The sequence below is a fragment of the Electrophorus electricus genome, chromosome 10 (genome assembly GCF_041902795.1).
Source record: "Electrophorus electricus isolate QZ-2024a chromosome 10, ASM4190279v1, whole genome shotgun sequence".
Classification (NCBI taxonomy): domain Eukaryota; kingdom Metazoa; phylum Chordata; class Actinopteri; order Gymnotiformes; family Gymnotidae; genus Electrophorus; species Electrophorus electricus.
In genome coordinates, this window is record NC_137506.1 from 21342687 (window position 1) to 21361597 (window position 18911).

At 37.7% G+C, this 18911-nt stretch overlaps 1 protein-coding gene across 2 annotated transcripts; it reads left to right on the forward strand.

Annotated features, from left to right (window-relative positions):
* The first annotated feature begins 897 nt into the window (after positions 1–897).
* Positions 898–13450, forward strand: kcnk10b (potassium channel, subfamily K, member 10b). Of its 2 annotated transcripts, none has more exons than XM_027002443.3 (7): positions 898–932; positions 3064–3473; positions 9129–9246; positions 10086–10246; positions 10450–10642; positions 11163–11305; positions 11555–13450. In XM_027002443.3, coding segments are annotated over exons 1-7 (1686 nt in total). In that variant the 5' UTR covers positions 898–931; the 3' UTR covers positions 12215–13450. The 2 variants fall into 2 exon arrangements, with proteins under 2 accessions (XP_026858244.2, XP_026858243.2); XM_027002442.3 differs by lacking the exon at positions 898–932 and adding an exon at positions 1385–1521.
* The last annotated feature ends 5461 nt before the right edge of the window (positions 13451–18911 follow it).

Consider the following 18911-nt stretch of genomic DNA (forward strand, 5'->3'; position numbering starts at 1 on the left):
ATGGCCGGTGCACTGTGCTAGGCAACAACTACAATTTGTAACTGTACACCTACATAATGCAGAGCTGTACTCCTACCCAGTGCATAAAGGTAAGTGTTTCTAATAAAGTGGTTGATGAACCAACAACATTTTTTTGGCTGTAATTTGTAATGTAATTTGTACTGAAGACAATGCAGAAAACTATGCAGGCATCCCTGGGATGTTTGCTCTTGACAATTTAAATATTTAATGTGCAAAATCACTTATGGTCATTAAGACACTCTTAAATGCTTTATCATTATTAATAGATGCTGAGAGTGGCACAGCGCTATTTCATTCATAATTGAATGCGATGTTGGGATGTATCTAGGAGATCCATACTCCCACAGATTTCATCACAGATTTGAAGAATCATCACACATTAACCCATTTATACTCTCTCTGCTGCTCAAAATATACACTATTCCAAAGTCTAATTTAAAACTTGACATGAAATCTGTAAGGTGAAACAGAGAATCATCAAGTTCATTTACACCATAATTCAGAAAAAGTCAGCAGAAAGTAAATATGACATAAAGGCTTTACTGAAAATAGATGTGTCTGTTGCTCAGTTTTCACTGAGCATCATCTAAGTTTTTATTTTTGCATTTTACAAAGCTAGTAACATACTGGGATAACAAGCCTATCAGAGATACAGCTTGCTATAGAAATTTTAATTCTAGGCTAAAAAGGATTTTCAAAACAGAATCCATTGCTAAATTTGTGTATAGAAAACAGACTGCATCACAGATTTGGTAACATTTCTAATCAAGATAATTACTGTGCTTGGTAATTATTATGCTTACGTAAGCAATGGTTTACTCGCATCTTTCCAACGTCTAAACCCCCACGTGTCTACCGGCATAGATGCAACTGAGAGAAAAAAGGCGTCGCGAGGATCAACCTCATAACCAGTAAGTAGAGCTAAAGCATATTTTGAGCATACAATTTTTGGCCTTTTTTCTCTTTAATTCTACCACAGTTATTTCTTTTCCCCAGTGACTTCGCTTTCCATTTGTATATTTATTCGGGTCTGGCCAATTGGATTTGAAACAAAGGAAAGTGGGCAAAGAACTGATGCAAGCTGTAGTGGCTTTACCCATTAAAATGAATCGTGTGCAATATTTTTTTCCTCGTTATTCATAAATTGACTATTGATACCATATGCTATATAGGTTGTGCTATCATAAATTAAGTACCTGTACAGCGCTGGCAGCATATTGCCAAGCGTTTGAAGCAAGGCGTGCACCACGCTCCCATGACGAAAGAATACTACAGCTTATACGATCCGCTCGTACTCATACGTTAACCCTTTCAAAAGCCATAAGATAGCTAACGAGTAAATAAAATGGGAATGAAGGCTGTCTGAACAGGGAACGCTATCTGAATAGAGAATTCTTCAATGCGCCAAGATTTTAATCAAAATCCCGCTTTGGGAAAGAATCAGGATGAAATTTCCAGTTGAGAATCCAAGGAAACAAGTGAACTGGGACCCCGAGCAAGGTTGGATCCATCTAGTTTATCTACGAAAATAATAATAGTTTATTTTCTTCTGTGTAGTTGACTGCTTCACCTGTATCAAATCAGTTTCTTGGTTGCTGTAGTTTATCCGTTACCAACCAATTTGCGTATACAAATTAATTACCCTTTGCAGTACTTAACTATAGATTACAATGTTTAAAAATGACCTTCGAGTAAACATTCGAGTTGTTGGTCAATGAATTCCTATTGGTACATCAGCAGGATGGATTTGTCCTGACAAATGTATACTCTTCACAACAGCACTTAGGGCACTTTTAAGTGGATATATGGATAAATGAAATTCAGTTAAAATGTAGGTACGTCGTGTAAGCATTATTTATTTAAAGTTGCACATGTAACTTATTTATTGCAGTAAATATGTAATAATAATAGAGTATAGAAGCAGCCAGAAAACAGTGCCATTTAGTACATAAATATTGCTCACCAAGTCTGCAAATACTTAAAGTACAATTATTGGTTTACAATAACAATTACCAATTACCAAATACTTATCTGGGTCTTGTGTGGCTTGAAAATTTCAGTGATTCAGTGAGACATTAGGAAATATCTGTTTCATCGTCCATTATGATGTTTAAGCAATATTATACCGATTATTTATCTAAAAAGCTGCATAGAGTACAGATTGTCTTTATTAAAGCATTACATAGCAATTGCATGCATAAACACAGTACATTAAGTATGAAAATGTAATAAAATAAGGTTTTGGGATATAAAATGATTTCAGGGCTTTAAAAAACTGGACACTATGGGTAAAACTCGTTAAACCCAAGTTGCATTAATAATAAAAAACTGGAATAGTATTATCTGTCATGTATTAGGAGTTTCATGGTACATTGGACACTTGTAAGATAGTGAGAGATTGCTTAGCTAATATTGTGGCTTCAGCATTACATCACTGGCAGTCTGGACTCCACCCCCTTATGAAACTCAAAAGGGAAGCAATTCCCATAGATCGGTCAGGAGGCTTGATGTTGTGCATCATATATGAATCTAAAAAAGGCCTCTCCTTTGTTTTGTCCCTAACCTCAGGTGACCCACTCTGGTTTCTTTCTTGAATCCTATTATACCTACCATATATCTCATTTGGAAACCAGTGACCTATGAAGTAGCAGTTAGTCGCTCTCTTTTTAAGGGTCACATAAATATAAAAAAACTACAATGAGACTACAATCACAATGCAATATTGTAGATAGTACAACCCAGAAAACAAAAATGAAACTTTTATTTACTGGCTAACTCTTATTACTGGCTAAGACCTGAACTGGTTGACTCTCTGAACACTGATGGTTGTATAAAATAGAATGGATTAAAGAAATTTTGGGGGCTATGCGCAATGCTATTTGCAGCTTTAATCACATTGTTCTCTTACGTAGATTACATTTCAGAACTGCCACAATAAGGTTGGGATGAAGCAAATAAAAGTGTTACTTCCTCTTTTTTTACTGCATCTCTGTTTTTAAGTTGACCAAATCATGCTATCTCCTTACCTCTCCCTTTCTTTAGTGGTGGCTCAGACAAACATGGCGCCCCCTAAAAAGGTGCAGGCAGGTGCAGCACAGTGCAGCCTCGTCCAAGCCAGTGTGACCGCCATGCAGAACCCCATGGGCTGTGAGCTCAAAGGGAACGAGCACTGCCCTCTCCCACGGCTCTCCGTCTCCTCCCGCTCGGCAAGCATAGTTGCCAGCATGGACACTGGTGTGGATGGCTCGGCGCTGCACTCTGTCATGAAATGGAAGACAGTGCTGGCCGTGTTTGTGGTGGTGGTAACCTACCTGGTGGGGGGAGGACTGGCGTTCCAGGCTCTGGAGCAACCCTTCGAGAATGACCAAAAGAACACCATCACCCAGGAAAAGGCCCTGTTTCTACAGAGGAACCCTTGTGTGTCACCTGCAGAGCTTGAAGCCCTTATCAAGGTGAGCTCATTGGTAGTAGTTCTTGTAATATGCCATTGAGTCCATATCAAACAGCATGTGTTAGAGCAAGGTCTGATATGTCTTAAAACCCTTTTTGATAAAAAAAAAAGTATCTAAGCAAAACTCTAATCTGCTTTACTCTGTATGTTTTCTGTATGGTAGCATCAATTAGGATAGTTATATGTAAAACCATCATATATGTGTTGCCTGTTTTTTTAACCAATTTTCATCTTACATAACTGTTGCCAATTCCTATATGCTAGCTAAGATTCCCATAATACAGTACATCTATCATGGCAAATAAATGCTCCCTCCAAGACATGTGGAGTCAGCACCTATTTTTAACCTGCTGCTCATGCAATGTCAGCTGATTTTGTTTGAAGAGCACCAAATGCCAAATTTCTGTATATATATATATATATATATATATATATATATATATATATATATATATATATATATATATATATATATATATATATATATATATATATATGCTGTCTTGAGCCCCTGTCTATGATTTGCTGTCTAACTTGTGCTTTCCTGGCAACAGGATAAAAACCTTAGCTAATCACAACATTGTAGATCCCAAAGTTAGCCTTTTGATTCTTCATTTCCTCAGTTCTTCATTAAGATAATAAGATCTTAGAGGTAACTGACAACTTTATTTGAATTAGTTTTATTGAGGGAGTTTTTCTTATCCTCTAATACAAATTATTGTGAGACAAAATAAGGATTTTTGAAGCTCTCATTCAAATTTAATAAACAATCACATAAGCATATTGCTTCCATCTGATGTTTCCCACTACAAAATTTAACTTCTTGATAGTGAAATTATAAACCTATAAACACTTAGAATTTAGCTCATAATGAATTGCTGCTGAAAATGATCGCGTGTATTCGCTGTCCAATATTTCTTTGTATTGAAAAAATATTTCACATGGTGCACGTTTGTGCATATGAGTTTTCAGGGTTCGATCAGGAAGCAGCTGGACATAGGAAGCAGTTGGAGCAGTTGGAATAGTTTGCCAAAGATATCCCACGCTCATCATGCTATTGGTACCACATTCATTGGGTCATCACTTGAAATGGGCTCCAAGTAGTACCAGATCCTGATACAGTTTTAATATTGGTCTATTATTTTTAGAAGTGATTCTTCATTATCTAAGGACCTGTTGACCACCCCCAAACTCATATTACATGTACTCATGCCATTGACAATGGGCTATTTACAAAGTGGGGCAATAACTCTTTAGCATAGTATTACAGTGACTGGACTTCGTGAAATTAATTATTTCTTGTGTATTGTCCACTGGAACCAGAGCTTAGCAAGAGCAGGACTGCTCTGTCTTTCTGTAAGTCACAGCTAAATGTTGTAAGACTACAAATAGATGATGCATCACAGTTTCCATAGCAACAAATCATATCAAGTCAAACTAAGATCACCCATACTGCACCACAGCCTCTGACTGGTTTCGGAACAAACTTCATGTTTTTGTCAACAGCTGTTTGTTAAGTGTCAGCATGCTAAGAAAATGGCCTACGGAATAAGTGGTCTCAAAAAAAAAAAAAAAAAAACCCCAAAAAACCAAAACCCTATCCAACGGTCTTGGAATCTCCTACATTTGATGTGTTGTCACGTTGCTCATATTGCCTTCTCCCCATCCTGGTGTGTGAGACCAACTTGATAGATGCAGTGTTGTGGTGCCGCTTGTTGCTTTGCGGGGGCGTTGGTTTAAAGAACGCCCCGCGGGGGAGGGGGCCGTGAGCAGTGACTCAGCATCTCCCGCCTCCCTTCTTTCTTGCCAGCATGCTGCTGGCTCCTTACCTGGGCCTGGCAGACAGTGAAGAGATGACTCAGAGAGGGGAATGCATTTTCAATCACAGGCTGGTGTTTAGCTGTATGCTGCTTTTCTCTCACTACCTTATTCTATTTACATCAAGTTGTAGTTCATGTTCTGTTCTCTGCTCACAGTTGTCTGAAGCCCTTTTTATTGTGATCCAATACAAGTTCTTATTCCCCTTTTGTTTCTGTCCTGTGTGTCCTGAAAAATGCTGGAATTTGGCACTGAAGTTTGTAGGTTGTCCTGATTGTTAGGCTATGTAGAATACTGTTTTAATATAGAACATAATCACTAAACAACAACAACAACAATAATAATAATAAAGAACATAATCATAAACAATCCTATATTAGGCAGCAGTGCGCTCAGAATTTGATGATGTGTAGTGCCCGCTGAAGTATACAACCTTTATTGCCCATGGCTGGCTGTTTGAGGTGCAGATATTGCTGCTGTTTTCTTAAGACCGTTCACAATTCCCGTTTTTTTTTTTTTTGTTTTTTTTTGGTGCAAATTCACAAAATTTGAAATGTATATCTTCAAATTGCCTTCGGTGATATATCTTATTATTATTATTTCAAATTTTTAGAATTATTTATATATATATATATATATATATATATATATATATATATTTTTTTTTTTACCAATCTCCCAAACCATGTAGTTGTTGAATCTTTAGAGTTTTTTGAGGTCCTAAGTGTCTGGAAGATATATATTTCTGACCACAAAAGTATTATTTTATAGCCTGTTTTTGAATCCAAAGGTGTTAACTCTAAACATCTCTTATGCTTTCACTTCTAAAAAAAATTTTTTTATGCGAATTCAGCTGCTGACTCCACAACTATTTTTGAGTGATTTGTCTTCAAAGATTTTGTCAGGTTGTGGCTAATGTTAATGATTTGGCTGTTTAAGTAATTTATGCTTATCCATACTAAATAATGTTGCTCCTTATAAGAACAGGTTTAAACCATTAGCCACTGCATCAACCTATTGCTTTTGAAAAGAACATGTAGGCTAGCAGTGAGAAAGCTGAACCAAACTTAGCTTCAGGTTCATCATCTGAAGGATTTGTTAGTTTTGTATAATAATAGGGTTAGGATTGCAAGAGCTTTATTGTCACGATCTAGGTCACACCCAGCCAAACACACAGCCTTTCACCTATTCACCCTCCTCCAGCCAATCAGACATCTCCAGCCCGACAATCACCAGTGCCTCCACCAATCACAATACACAGCCACTTCTACGTTCACAGTCAATATTCTTTTAACAAACAATATTTATTAATTATCACACACACCTGCAGCTCATTCCTGCATCCCCACTTAAGCCAACAGGATCCTCCAGCCAGCGCTTTTCACTGACCTTCTCTAGTCTGCAAGACTATAAACTACAAGACTACAAGACCCTTGCCTTTGTTTACCATTTTCTTAGCTTTTTCTTTCCTGTTTCATTTTGCCCTCAGTTTGCTCCTTTGTTGCCATTTCTATTAAAATCCATTTTGTTTACTCTCACTCATGCATCACTCCTTCTCTCTAAATGTCACCTGCATATTTTAATGATTTATTCACTGCTGATAAGCAAAACCTAGGGTTTTTATTTTCTACTATTGACTCTCATGTAACATTATTAAGTAAAACTTTCTCCAATATTGAGAGTGAACAGTTGTGAAGTATAGACAACATAAATAACTGATATTAAGGCTAATATTTCCCTCTACATGAATGAAGGTTATTCCTTTTACTCTCATTTCCTTGGAGAAGCTAATGGAGACTGTGGGGTATTTGCAACCATCTCCTAGTACTTATGATGACCTGTCTCCATATTTTCTTAAGGTTTTAGATGCAGTTGGTCCTTTACAACAGTTGTGAATTCATCTCATTTTGGGATGTGATCACAATTTTTTAAAGTGGCTGTTGTTCTGCCTCCTTTTAAGGAACCTGACTTGATTGGTTCTATTTTAGACCTCAAAGATTTTGCAGAAAGCTGTCTCTAATTACTTTTTGAATGCACTGGAGATAGAAAAAAGCTTCAATCTCAACAAATATCACCCAATTAATATCACCAGACAGCTCTTTAGAACATTTTAAATGACATTCTAATGAATGCTGACTCTAGGGAGGTATTGTTTGGTTTGATCTTAGTGCAGCCTTTGATACTGGTGATCACAGTGTCCTAATCTAACTGAATGTATTGTAGTCATAAGGACTGGGTGTCTTACCTATTACTAAAGACAAAACGTAGGTTCTAATTGATCACCATTAAGTCCTTTTCTATAAATTTGGGCATTTTATTTATTTATTTATTTATTTTTAATTCTTAGTTATTTTTATTCAGTAATGTTTATTTATAGATAAGGAATATTTCTAAAATTAAATGTGCTTTAACAGAAAGGACAATTCAAGCATTTGCTTGCATTATGCCTTGTTTCCTTGCCTTGGTCAAGAAGCCCTGGCTTGCTTTCAGTTCATTAGTTCAGTGCTTTGCTCTGGCCACTGGCTGACAGTGAAATTTAAAATTTCTATTATGTTATTGTTGCTTATTTGCTTTACATGGTGAAGCACCTGAATATACTTGTGAATTCTTAGCTCTCTATATTATTGTCAGGTTTTTGATGTCCTGACAATTCCAGGTATTTTGGATGTCTTCCCCTTGATATTGGACTTTCTGATTATATGACCAGAATCATATAATCCATTTTTATGCTTCAGCATTTATAAACTGCAATGTAGTGTTCTTAATATTTTGTCATGTCTATTTTTATGGTGTTTATCTTTTTTGTCTGTTTAATGGAGTTTTAGTATGCTTTAATTTGCAGTGTCTTTTTTATTATAATTTTGTTAATATTTCATTGAAAAGCCCTTTGTAGGCTTGGCTTTCTTAATTACTTCTTAATCACCTAGTGGAAATGAAAGCACTTTTCACCATGTCATGTGCTAAGCATATTTCTAAAAATCACTAAGATTATGTGTTGAAGGTTTTATTGAATTTAATAACACTACTGTTAAGTAGTACAATATGGCGCATGTATTGGGGTGGTCATGTAGTCCTGACATGAATAAATGTGTTGTTGATTGTTAAGTGAGTTCAACAATGTGTGGGATCCCCTTCCACATTCAGATGGTGCTCAGTTTTACCTTAACCCTTGAGAGAACTTTTGCCTAAAAGAAATCTGTAAGGTGAAACAGAGAGAACAATTACCAAGCCACAACTGCCATAAACATAATCAATAAAACATGCTGACTCAAAGCCTTAGGGCTTACATTTTCTATAGGAGTGTAGCAAAAATATACAAATAAGATCAATATATATTGTCTGCCTGTCTTCTTTTTACTTCAACAACATTAAACAATTACTTAATAAATGTAACGGCATGGATATAGGACATAGTATTCTTGAAAGGTCCAAAATGATCAGATGGCCATATTAGGTCATGGAGTATCGCATGTTTACTCAGTAATTAAGACCTGCATGCCTGCTAAGCAGGGTGGATCCAGCTATTCTCATAGTGTCACTGAGACTGGAAAAAGAGTAGGTGGTGGCATATGTCTGCTGTATCCCCCCATCTTCCTCTTATGTCCTCTGGTAGTGTTACTAGTTGGCATCCTCCACAGTATTAAGTACTGAATGTTTCAGTTGGCTTTATTGACTTAAGTGGACATCAATTTATTGTGTGATTTTGTAGATATAAAGTGACCAAATATGCAGATTATCTTGTCACCAGATAAATAACAAAGCTGGTGATTTTTCTGTGTTGATCCAATTTGTGTTTGTCTTAACTGTCCATTTATGTTGTATTTTTCTCTTTCCTTAGCATGCAGTAGATGCAGTCAGTGCTGGGGTCAGTCCTATTGGAGACACGTCCTATAATTCCAGTCACTGGGACCTGGGTAGTGCCTTTTTCTTTGCTGGAACTGTCATTACTACAATAGGTAAAACTCTCAGTGAAGATCTGACACAACCCATAATGAGATTTACTACCATGTGCCCCTGTCCTCTAACATGCAAAGAATGGAAAAGTCATTTTTAAATCTGAGTGTTCTTAACTGAGTCATTGAGGAAAAGCAAAATCTACATAGAAGCACTTTATTTTTGTTCTCCTAAGTGACCTCATATGCAAAAGCAGTGATATTTCTTTCGCTAGTATGGTGTTTGTTTCTTGGGCTAGCATGGTGTTGGAGAGTGTCCTATTTGTCTTTGCTTGCAGATAATGAATACAACAAATGATTGAAATAATCAAATTAAGAATTTTAATGCATGCCTGTTCTCACTATGACTCCTCTCCTAATATATTCTCCTGTGTATCTGATCAAAATTATCACACCATTATATCATAACTAGCAGGCACACAGCATTGCTTTGTTTTGATTGTTGTAGCAGTTTAAAATGCCATTTTCTTGCTTCAGGCATGAAGTGTAATATTAGCTCCTAGAAAGTTGATGAACAAATGTGAGAATACTCTCCAGGCAGAGAATATATTATAGGCACTGTGTTGCCTTCACTGAATTGTTGGGATTTTTTGTTGATATCTGACATGGCTCTTTTCAGCTGGTACATGTTACATGGCTGAAAATTCAGCTGTGCTCCCATAGACCAGTTCTTGTGTAATTTTCTCCTCAGTGACCTGTAATTACTGCCATGGTTTCTCCTTGCAGCCTAGCAATTTTCCCTCCCGTGACAATGTCATTTAAATTGAGTGGATTAATTGCTGCTGAATTGCACAGTGAATATTTAAAACACTTCTTACTTTTTCTACACCCACATTTGGCAGGTTATGGGAACATTGCTCCCAGCACAGAGGGTGGCAAAATCTTCTGCATCCTGTATGCCATATTTGGCATTCCTTTGTTTGGGTTTCTGCTGGCTGGCATTGGTGATCAGCTGGGCACCATTTTTGTTAAGAGTATATTAAAGGTTGAGCAAGTTTTCAAGGTAAGTTTCTTTTTTGGATTCCCTTGAATTATATTCGACTAATGTAAATCATGTTTAGGCTGAGCATTTTTATGACAATCTCACCGGTTTCACTACTATGATAGCAACCTAAAGTTAACTTACCATTATGCTATAGATTTATTTAGTTTTTTTTCTTGGTATGTTGGGCATAAATCAGATATTTTGTCTGTTTCTGTCTGTAGCAGAAGCATAGAGAGATTAGTCAGACCAAAATTCGAGTCACCTCAACAATCCTCTTCATCCTGGCGGGCTGTGTTGTCTTCGTCACCGTCCCAGCTGTCATCTTCAAACACATTGAAGGCTGGACAACACTGGAGGCCATCTACTTTGTTGTTATTACTCTCACAACTGTTGGTATAGGGGATTATGTGGCAGGTAAAGATATTTTACAATGCGGTACTGAATTTATTCAATGGGAAAAAGGCTTTTCCAGTATGTATGCAACATGAAGAAAAGCCATTTCATTTTGAAGTACAACATCCAAAATAACAGCAGACAATGGGTAATAACATAAAATAGTAATGACAGCAGACAAAACAAAGGGCAATAACATATAATAGTAACAAAGTGCAATAACATATTGTGAGTGCCAGATGAATGGCCTATAGAGGTTATAGTAAGAGTAAACTAATTCTGAGCGCGACACATCAAAAGGCAGGATGGTGATGTTTTGATCATTATAATTAAGTAATGGTGAATATGTTCCAGAATATGATGGATGGAGTATTTGCCCTTTTCATATTTAATAACAATAGTCTTCTTTGCAAATGGCATACATTAGTTTAAGCATTTAATGAATGAAAATCTATTGATCTAGTGGTCCCTTAGCTGAAAATGTACTAAAATTATAAAATGTACTGAAATAGATTAATTATAATTGGACATTTATCAACAGGTGGGGACAGAAGGATTGAATACATGAAATGGTACAAACCACTAGTTTGGTTCTGGATCTTAGTGGGTCTGGCATATTTTGCTGCTGTTCTGACCATGATTGGAGACTGGCTAAGAGTGCTTTCCAAGAAGACTAAAGAGGAGGTATGGCATGAAAGTCATTGCTTTGTCCTTTTTTCACTCATCCTTACTTTATGTGGCAGCATTTCAATATTCTTTGTGTATTTTGAAGAGGTTAAACATTAACCATCTTTGCAAAATCTAATTCATATCAAAAAATCATATGGTCATAAGGTTTGCCCAATCAGCCAAGATGTGACTGATGACTAGTTTGGCATGCAGGGGCATATTGTTCTGCTCACCAGAGTAACTGGCTGTGTGCATGTGGCTCAGGTAGGGGAGTTCAAGGCCCATGCTGCTGAGTGGAAAGCCAACGTGCGGGCGGAGCTGAGAGAGACGCGGCGGCGCCTGAGTGTGGAGCTTCACGACAAGCTACAACGGGCCGCCACCATCCGCAGCATGGAGCGCAGGCGCCTGGGTCTAGAGCAGCGTGCCCATTCCCTTGACATGCTCTCTCCTGAAAAGAAGGCTGTGTTCGCCAGCTTCGACAGGGGACGCTTTAAGACACCCTCACAGGAGAGCATTGACGGCAGGCTCTCTGGATTACGCGTGAAGGGCGAGCTCTATGAGAGGTCCGCTGGCCCACAAGCCTCCTCGGAGGAAAGCATTGTTGGCCGCTTTGGCTCCCTCACCAAGTTAGCCAAACGGCACCGGAGCCGTGAGCCGCGCACCGCTGCCACCATGGATGACACTCTCCGAGTACGTGCCTGCGAGCCGCTCAGCACCAACAGCAGCAACACCACCCTGGCAGAGGAGAGGCGGGAGGCTGGCGAAGATGAGGGTGCACAGGAGGAGGTGGAGAAAGAGGGCGACACCAGTCTCTATGCCAGTTCATACACTGAGTTGCCCAAGCAGCAGAATGGTTTTGTGCCAGCTCAGGCCAAAGAGAGGGAGTGTGACAAAATGCTGGCACAGCAAGAACACCAGCCATAGGCAGGCCTTTGACATGGCGAGGCAAGTTTTTCATTAAAGCCACAGAATGTGCCTTTCTGTTATGTATGCTATGGCTTGACTCATTATGGGGAATATTAGTTAAAATCCACTATTCCCAAACAGAAGTTACATGTTGGTTGCCAAAAAATGTGAGCTATCAGAGGTCATGGAATTGCCTCCTGAAGGTACTTAAGTATGAAGCATGTTATGTTTTTTGCATTGTGTGAAATATTTACCATTTTGGTGCCAGAGACTCCTGATATAGCCATATGTATCCATGTGAAAGAGGGTGTGAATCTAAGACGTTTGAGCAACCATTTACCAATGGCTACTTTGAGAGAAACGGCTGCTGTGAGGCGCAGTCACTTTGCATCTAGACATATCTAGGATGTAAGTTTACATAGTCCATGTCACAGACTTTAGTACAAGCTAGTTTTAAGCACAGATGTCATTCAAAAATTGAATGTGCACATGTGGTTTACTCATCAACACACTAACTGCGTGCCATCAATTAATTTAACATTCTGAAGAATGAAAACATAATATTCAAATATATATGCTCCATTCTTGTTGATTAATCAATATTATAATAATTAGCAAGACCAGTATTTATAAAAATAATTATCACAAACCAATCCTAAAAATTGGGCAACTGAGGGTGTGTTGGCAGGTCTGTCAGTATGTCGCACCTGCTGAATCCAAGAGTGGTAGTAGATCCCTAGGTCCAGTCGGATTTGCTGAAACTTTTGAATTCAGAAAAAAGACTAAACTACTTTCGTAGTTTAGATCACATTTTAATCCCCATTATTACACAACCAACATCTGATCTCTTTTAGTGCTTAAACAATAATGTCTTCCAGCATCAGAAATTATAATCATACAAACTTACTTAAACAAAACAAAAATAATAAAATCCTTACCCTGATAATGGGCATGCTGCTGATCATTGTTTGGTGATGCAAGGACAAACACTTTCTACTTCTCTTTGAGGATTTGAAATAACTCAGTAACTAATTGTGTACACACAGTCCTGTTTATGTCATTTGGTGGCACTTATAACCAGTTATCATTAGGGGATTTGAAGTGATAAACGTTTTTTATTTAACTGATGATCCTACTGCTGTAAATGAGTTTAAATGCCTACTACTAAAATGCTAATAACACTAAATAAATAACATGCGATTTCAAGAGCTGTTTTATAAGCAGTGCATCAAAAGCAGTGAGTGCCTTTTGAAAATAAATGACTACATGATGATCCAGTGTGACCGTGTAATAATTGGTGACACCACACATCTTGATATCTATGGTGTGCTTATTGGATATTTTTCACAGAAACACACAGTATCAAACAAGCATTTCTAGGAAAACATTAGGTTTAGGACAAAACATCCAGGGTTAGTCACAAGATCCAAAGGTGTCCTCCCCTAAAGTTTAACAAATGATATTAGATACCTATTACTTAGAACTACTTTTATCTGCAAGTACTTGTCAGGTATAGGAATTTGCTTAAGTATGATGAAAACTGCTCCGGACTATACCACTGACAGAACATGGGGCCACTGACATAAATGACACCTATGGAATAAATACACAAGGCACAGGGCAAGAACACAAAAATATATATTTTATAGTATGTATATAGTAACAATAGGGATAAATATCCAAATAAGAAGGTAAACAAGTATATAGGGTTTTGTATACAAAGTGAATTTAAAATTGTGTAAGTTGTGGTTGTGTAAACATGCTTCAGAAGTGATTATACTTCAGTGTTTTCAAGGAAGAATGGTGGATAGTTGAGGGAAACTATATTCTCACATTCCACAAACACATAATCATTTCATGTAACAGTGTCTTGTATATTATTGTCGTATAAAAATACATATTTTATGCATAGCTTCTTTTATATTAAAATAATCTTCGATCAATTAAACTGCTTAACCTATGTTTGCCCATAGGACAGTAGTACAGTTCATAAAAGTCTTCAATAGGACATTTGTGTTAAAGAGGGACATTACATTAATGGAATGCTTTAATTACCATTTAAATAATCATACAAGATTTAAGATGTTTTATAGTCATAAACAACTCAACTATTTGTCCTTATTGGATGAATAAAATTCATTGGCTTAGTAAAGTTAGTTGTGGCAAACTTATCTATCATTTGAAAAAAAGGTTTCATATTAAAGCCATGTTCATCAGATCTTCTGTATAAGTTAGGTAGGATTGTTTGTTTACCAACACAGCACTCATCTCACCCTTCTCAAATATCTGCTCGTGCTAGCAGCGACACACTAAATAATATACAATGGAAAGTCTGCCTCCTTGCCGAAATTACAGATGGACATAAAACACATTTTCCCTTAGCAGAGTAGTTATTACTCTAACTTTGTAACATTTATTCTCATTATTAACCTGTTGATAAGATGAAGAGATACTCCGATTGGGGTGGTATAATGCTAATAAAGGGGAGTCAAATATGAACAGCTTAAGCCCATGTATTCTGAGATAGGCAGCCCACAAAACTCTGATTGGGTTGCCAAATTTCACGGTTTGTGGGTTGGTAGGCACCCAAGATACACAAATGTATCTGCACAAGCATTCAAGCATTGAAACGTCTTTAGAGCTGTCCTGGAAGAAAATACATTTGGGGCTAGACTCATATTTTGGGGGGATAGAGTGAATGAAAAGCTCAAATCTGTTATGTGAACTGTTTTAAAGGGTTTACATAATTAACTGAGTAAAGCTTTATCACTTAGAAAGTTTAATGCTTTGGGTGAACCACCTTTAGAAAATACATGTCATGTTGGTCAACTGCAGCAAATTCCCTTTGCAGCTAAGATACTAACTAGCTAGCTAACACAGGCATTGCCTGATAAATTCATGGGAGCTCATTACAAAGAAATACTGGACAGTGAAAACACGACTGTTCTCACAGCACAAATCAGAAGTGTTAATAGATTTATAATTTCACTATAAAGAAGTTACATTTAGTAGAAGGCAACATCACATATCAGGGAAAATGCTAACACCATCATATTCCCCTGACATGGGAGTTTGATGATGGCTCTGGCCAAACTCAAGAACAAAACAAGGAATAATTTGTAGACTAACATTATCAGACAATAAATCTATAAGAAAAATAAATGTAATTTTATGTCAGTGTAATTTGACAAGTACAATAAATGAATTCATTGCTGGAGTATATTCATATTAGTAAATTGATATTTCAGTTTACCAACTTTTGCACTCGCAGGACTCTCAGAAACGTGTGTAAGCACATTTCACTCTCAGAGTGTGTTTGAATAGTTTACTGAAACCCTCTTTTACTTGTTTTTTTTCTGATCCTGTAGGCATGTGGGTCCACATGAGCTACAGCTCATGATCAAAATAAAGCAACACAGATGGAAAACAAAGTTTTGGTTGACTATTTAGTATGAGGTCTGTGCTATATTTATTTCTGCTTGTTACTGTCAAAGACAACAGCAACATAATGGCACTGTGGTAAAACATGAAATATGGGTTCATAGCTAGTTAAAAAATATTCTGGGCTATAGGCCCAGAAGCCCTGCCCACGTGACACCCCTGTGTCCCCTCACCTCATGCTGATAAAAGAACAGCGTAAAGCATGCAAAGAAATAGTTTGTAATGACAGGGGAATACTGTAAAACTGTAACTGTGTATAGTGTGGGACCCTTAGTCAGTAACCCTTCCCTTCCCAGAACTGACTACTGAGTCACTGGGATTGAGTGTATTAGCAATTAAAGGTAAAATTTGAAAGGGTCATGGTTTTCTCACAATCCAGCGAGGCAGAACCAAACGTTTGGCGCATTTACTACAGTCCACTATACAAAAAGCAAAACCAAGAATACTGAGGAAACAACAGGTCAGGGAACCAGCAAACAATGCTACAGAAACAACACCGGGCACAAGTCCAACACCCCCTCACCCAAACCGTCCTGTGCAATAGGTCAGTACACAGGAAAACAGACCCAGAAGATAAACAGCTCAGTATTGCAGAGAGTAAGTACTAGCAAGACTATGTAGAGGAATAATGACCAGAGATGAGCATGAGCATATATGCAGTGGCTGATGAATACATGACGAGAACAGGTGAAGCAAATAACTAGCAGGGCTGTTGGTTAATGGGCTGGCAAATTAGACAGTGGGATGCCTATCTTAGAAGAGGTTGACCAAAATGTTTCAGGTTCCTTCTATAGCAGGTTATTTTTGGATAACAGTAGAAACCTATATAGGATATATACATTTATGTATGCCAGTCCTGTTGTCACAACAATTCATTCAACGCCACTAGATATGGCTCAGTACATAACATGTTACCATTAGTCAAACTCTGAGTCCAAAGGTTGTGCCAAATATGTGTGGATTACACAATTGATTTTAAAATGTATGGCAATCTATTAGTTTTTCCAGCTATAGATTATTAAGTGTACCTTATGAAGAGGGCAGTACATATACATCAATAGAAATCTTCTGTAGTCCTACTTTGCAAATATAGAGATAATTTTAAAGATTTCCACTGACTTCATGAGGAAAGGGCAGAGCTGCTAACCACTGATGACAATCTCTGGGAAATCAGGGAAGCATGCAGAGAAAGTATGTGCGGGAAAGGAACTTAAGATCATTATAAGACCCAGCAATGCTTCCTTTAATCCTTTGGCAATATGCCACAAAACTGGCACTTGTGCTGTTGCATAAACAGTGTGACCCCTGGCACTTGTTGTGCCTGCCACATGTAACTAAGTAGGACAGGCCAGCAAAGCCTTCTAGCTCTTATAAATCTAGACCACATCATGTATGTCCTGCACTGAGTCCATGTCATATATGTCCTACATGGAGCTCTACCATGTATATCCTACATGGAGTCCAGGTCATGTATGTCCTACACCTAACATTTATTCACTCTCCCATAACATTTAATGTCCCAGCCCCCTTGAAGTCAGGATAAATTTGACTTCAAGGACCAGGTTATTGCACACATTGGCTGTATTAGCCTTGATGAAGGATAATTACTACAGTGGTCTGAGCTGGATTGTTTAAACAAGTCCGGGAGAGAAGTTTTATGGTGATGTAGCAAGATGTAGCAAGGCAAGATAAAGCCTATAAGAGGTATGTTTTCCTATAAGCTAAGGGTAATTTCAGTCTCTGACTGATACATACTAAGTAAATAAAATGACTTGTGCTGTACATTGTTATAGATTAGGTCTAATTATGGTAAATGCAACTGTATCAGCCCTGTATTTTTTAAGTCAAGAGAAATGAAAGCAAGCACAAGGAAAGCACACACCAGTATCTAAGCAATCAAGTAAGCAGCTGTTTCTTCCCATGATGATTCAGAAGGTATTTAAAACACCTTTATCATAGCTACCACGTCATAGCTATGCTCAACCGTACTGCACAAAGTACAAACCATTCTCTAATATTGTTTACTGGTTAGAATTCTCTAATTCTAGTCAGTCTAACTGATGTGTTTTTGCAGGAGAGATATATTTAAAGGGCAAGAGGTCCATCAGCCATTGGTATGACAGTGTCCTGGTTTTGTGACAGACAAAGGTGGTAACTCAATTTACATTGTGCACTGACTCATAATGCTGTCGCATGAAACAGCATTGCAGTACAGTTCTACATTTCACAACATGCAACATGTAGGATGTTTCCAGGAATGAGGGACCTTTCATCTACCTCTGGCTCTAAGAATTAGGTGAAGACAAATGGATGCAGTGTTTTATATTGTGAGATGACAGTTAAATCACTGTAGTTTCTTCACATCTGACTGGTCATTTAGACATGAACTATAGTTGACTAGAGGAGGGAACAGAGAAATCAAGGGGAAATTGAAATTTATGTAACACTAGCTGTTTACAGTATACCCAGCAGAGTTAAGGTGGGTCTGAATCAACTCTTCACTAGCATAAATTTCACTGTGAACATCTTATCATGTACTATGACAACACAAATTGTCCTATATCATTTACTCATATAATGAAATTAACGTATGTATTTGGGGACATTAACTCTATGCTGTTAGTTATTCTGTTTGCCTACTTTGTACCCTATAGTGTAACGTCCAGAGTGCTGCATGGCGAGGAACAGGACGAACAGACTCCATCGACGTAGACGAACAGACTCCATCGACGTAGACGAACATTTATTATCATGCAACATTGGCACTTACATACACCGGCGACGATAAAAACAAACGCGGACGCTGACGCTGACAGTGTGAAAAACAGACACTAACACGTTTAACAGCAATGACATAAACAAAGGCAATGACCAACAAATATACACACACCAGCAGGGGTTTAGATACGTACAGACAATCACATTCAACCATGTGCAGGTGTGCGAACAAGGGAGGCGTGGTTACAAATAAAACGTGAAGTCGCACTGCATGCGGCGGGTTGTACCACGTAATCAGTGGGACTGAGAACAGTCCGCAACATATAGAAAGTAAACAATATTTAAATTAATTGTTTTTCCATGTTTCCATTCACTGGTGTAATGATGTTTAAACAGCTTCTGTGCTGTGAGTGTGTTCTGTATACTAGCTGTGGATGAAATATTATGATGCCTTTGACGTGATTTCTGTGGTACGTTTGCTGTATAAAGATTTGCGTTCCTCTCGTCATTGTCTTACTTCCACTAACAGAGCTGCTAAAACTGACTTTTGAGAGCA

Bases quoted from the DNA above. Each gene is read 5' to 3' on its own strand.
- kcnk10b (XM_027002442.3), top strand. From the start codon at position 1,467: ATGAAATTTCCAGTTGAGAATCCAAGGAAACAAGTGAACTGGGACCCC. The intron at 10,247-10,449 runs GTAAGTTTCTTT...TTCTGTCTGTAG, and splicing joins AGGTTGAGCAAGTTTTCAAG to CAGAAGCATAGAGAGATTAG. The intron at 11,306-11,554 runs GTATGGCATGAA...CATGTGGCTCAG, and splicing joins CCAAGAAGACTAAAGAGGAG to GTAGGGGAGTTCAAGGCCCA.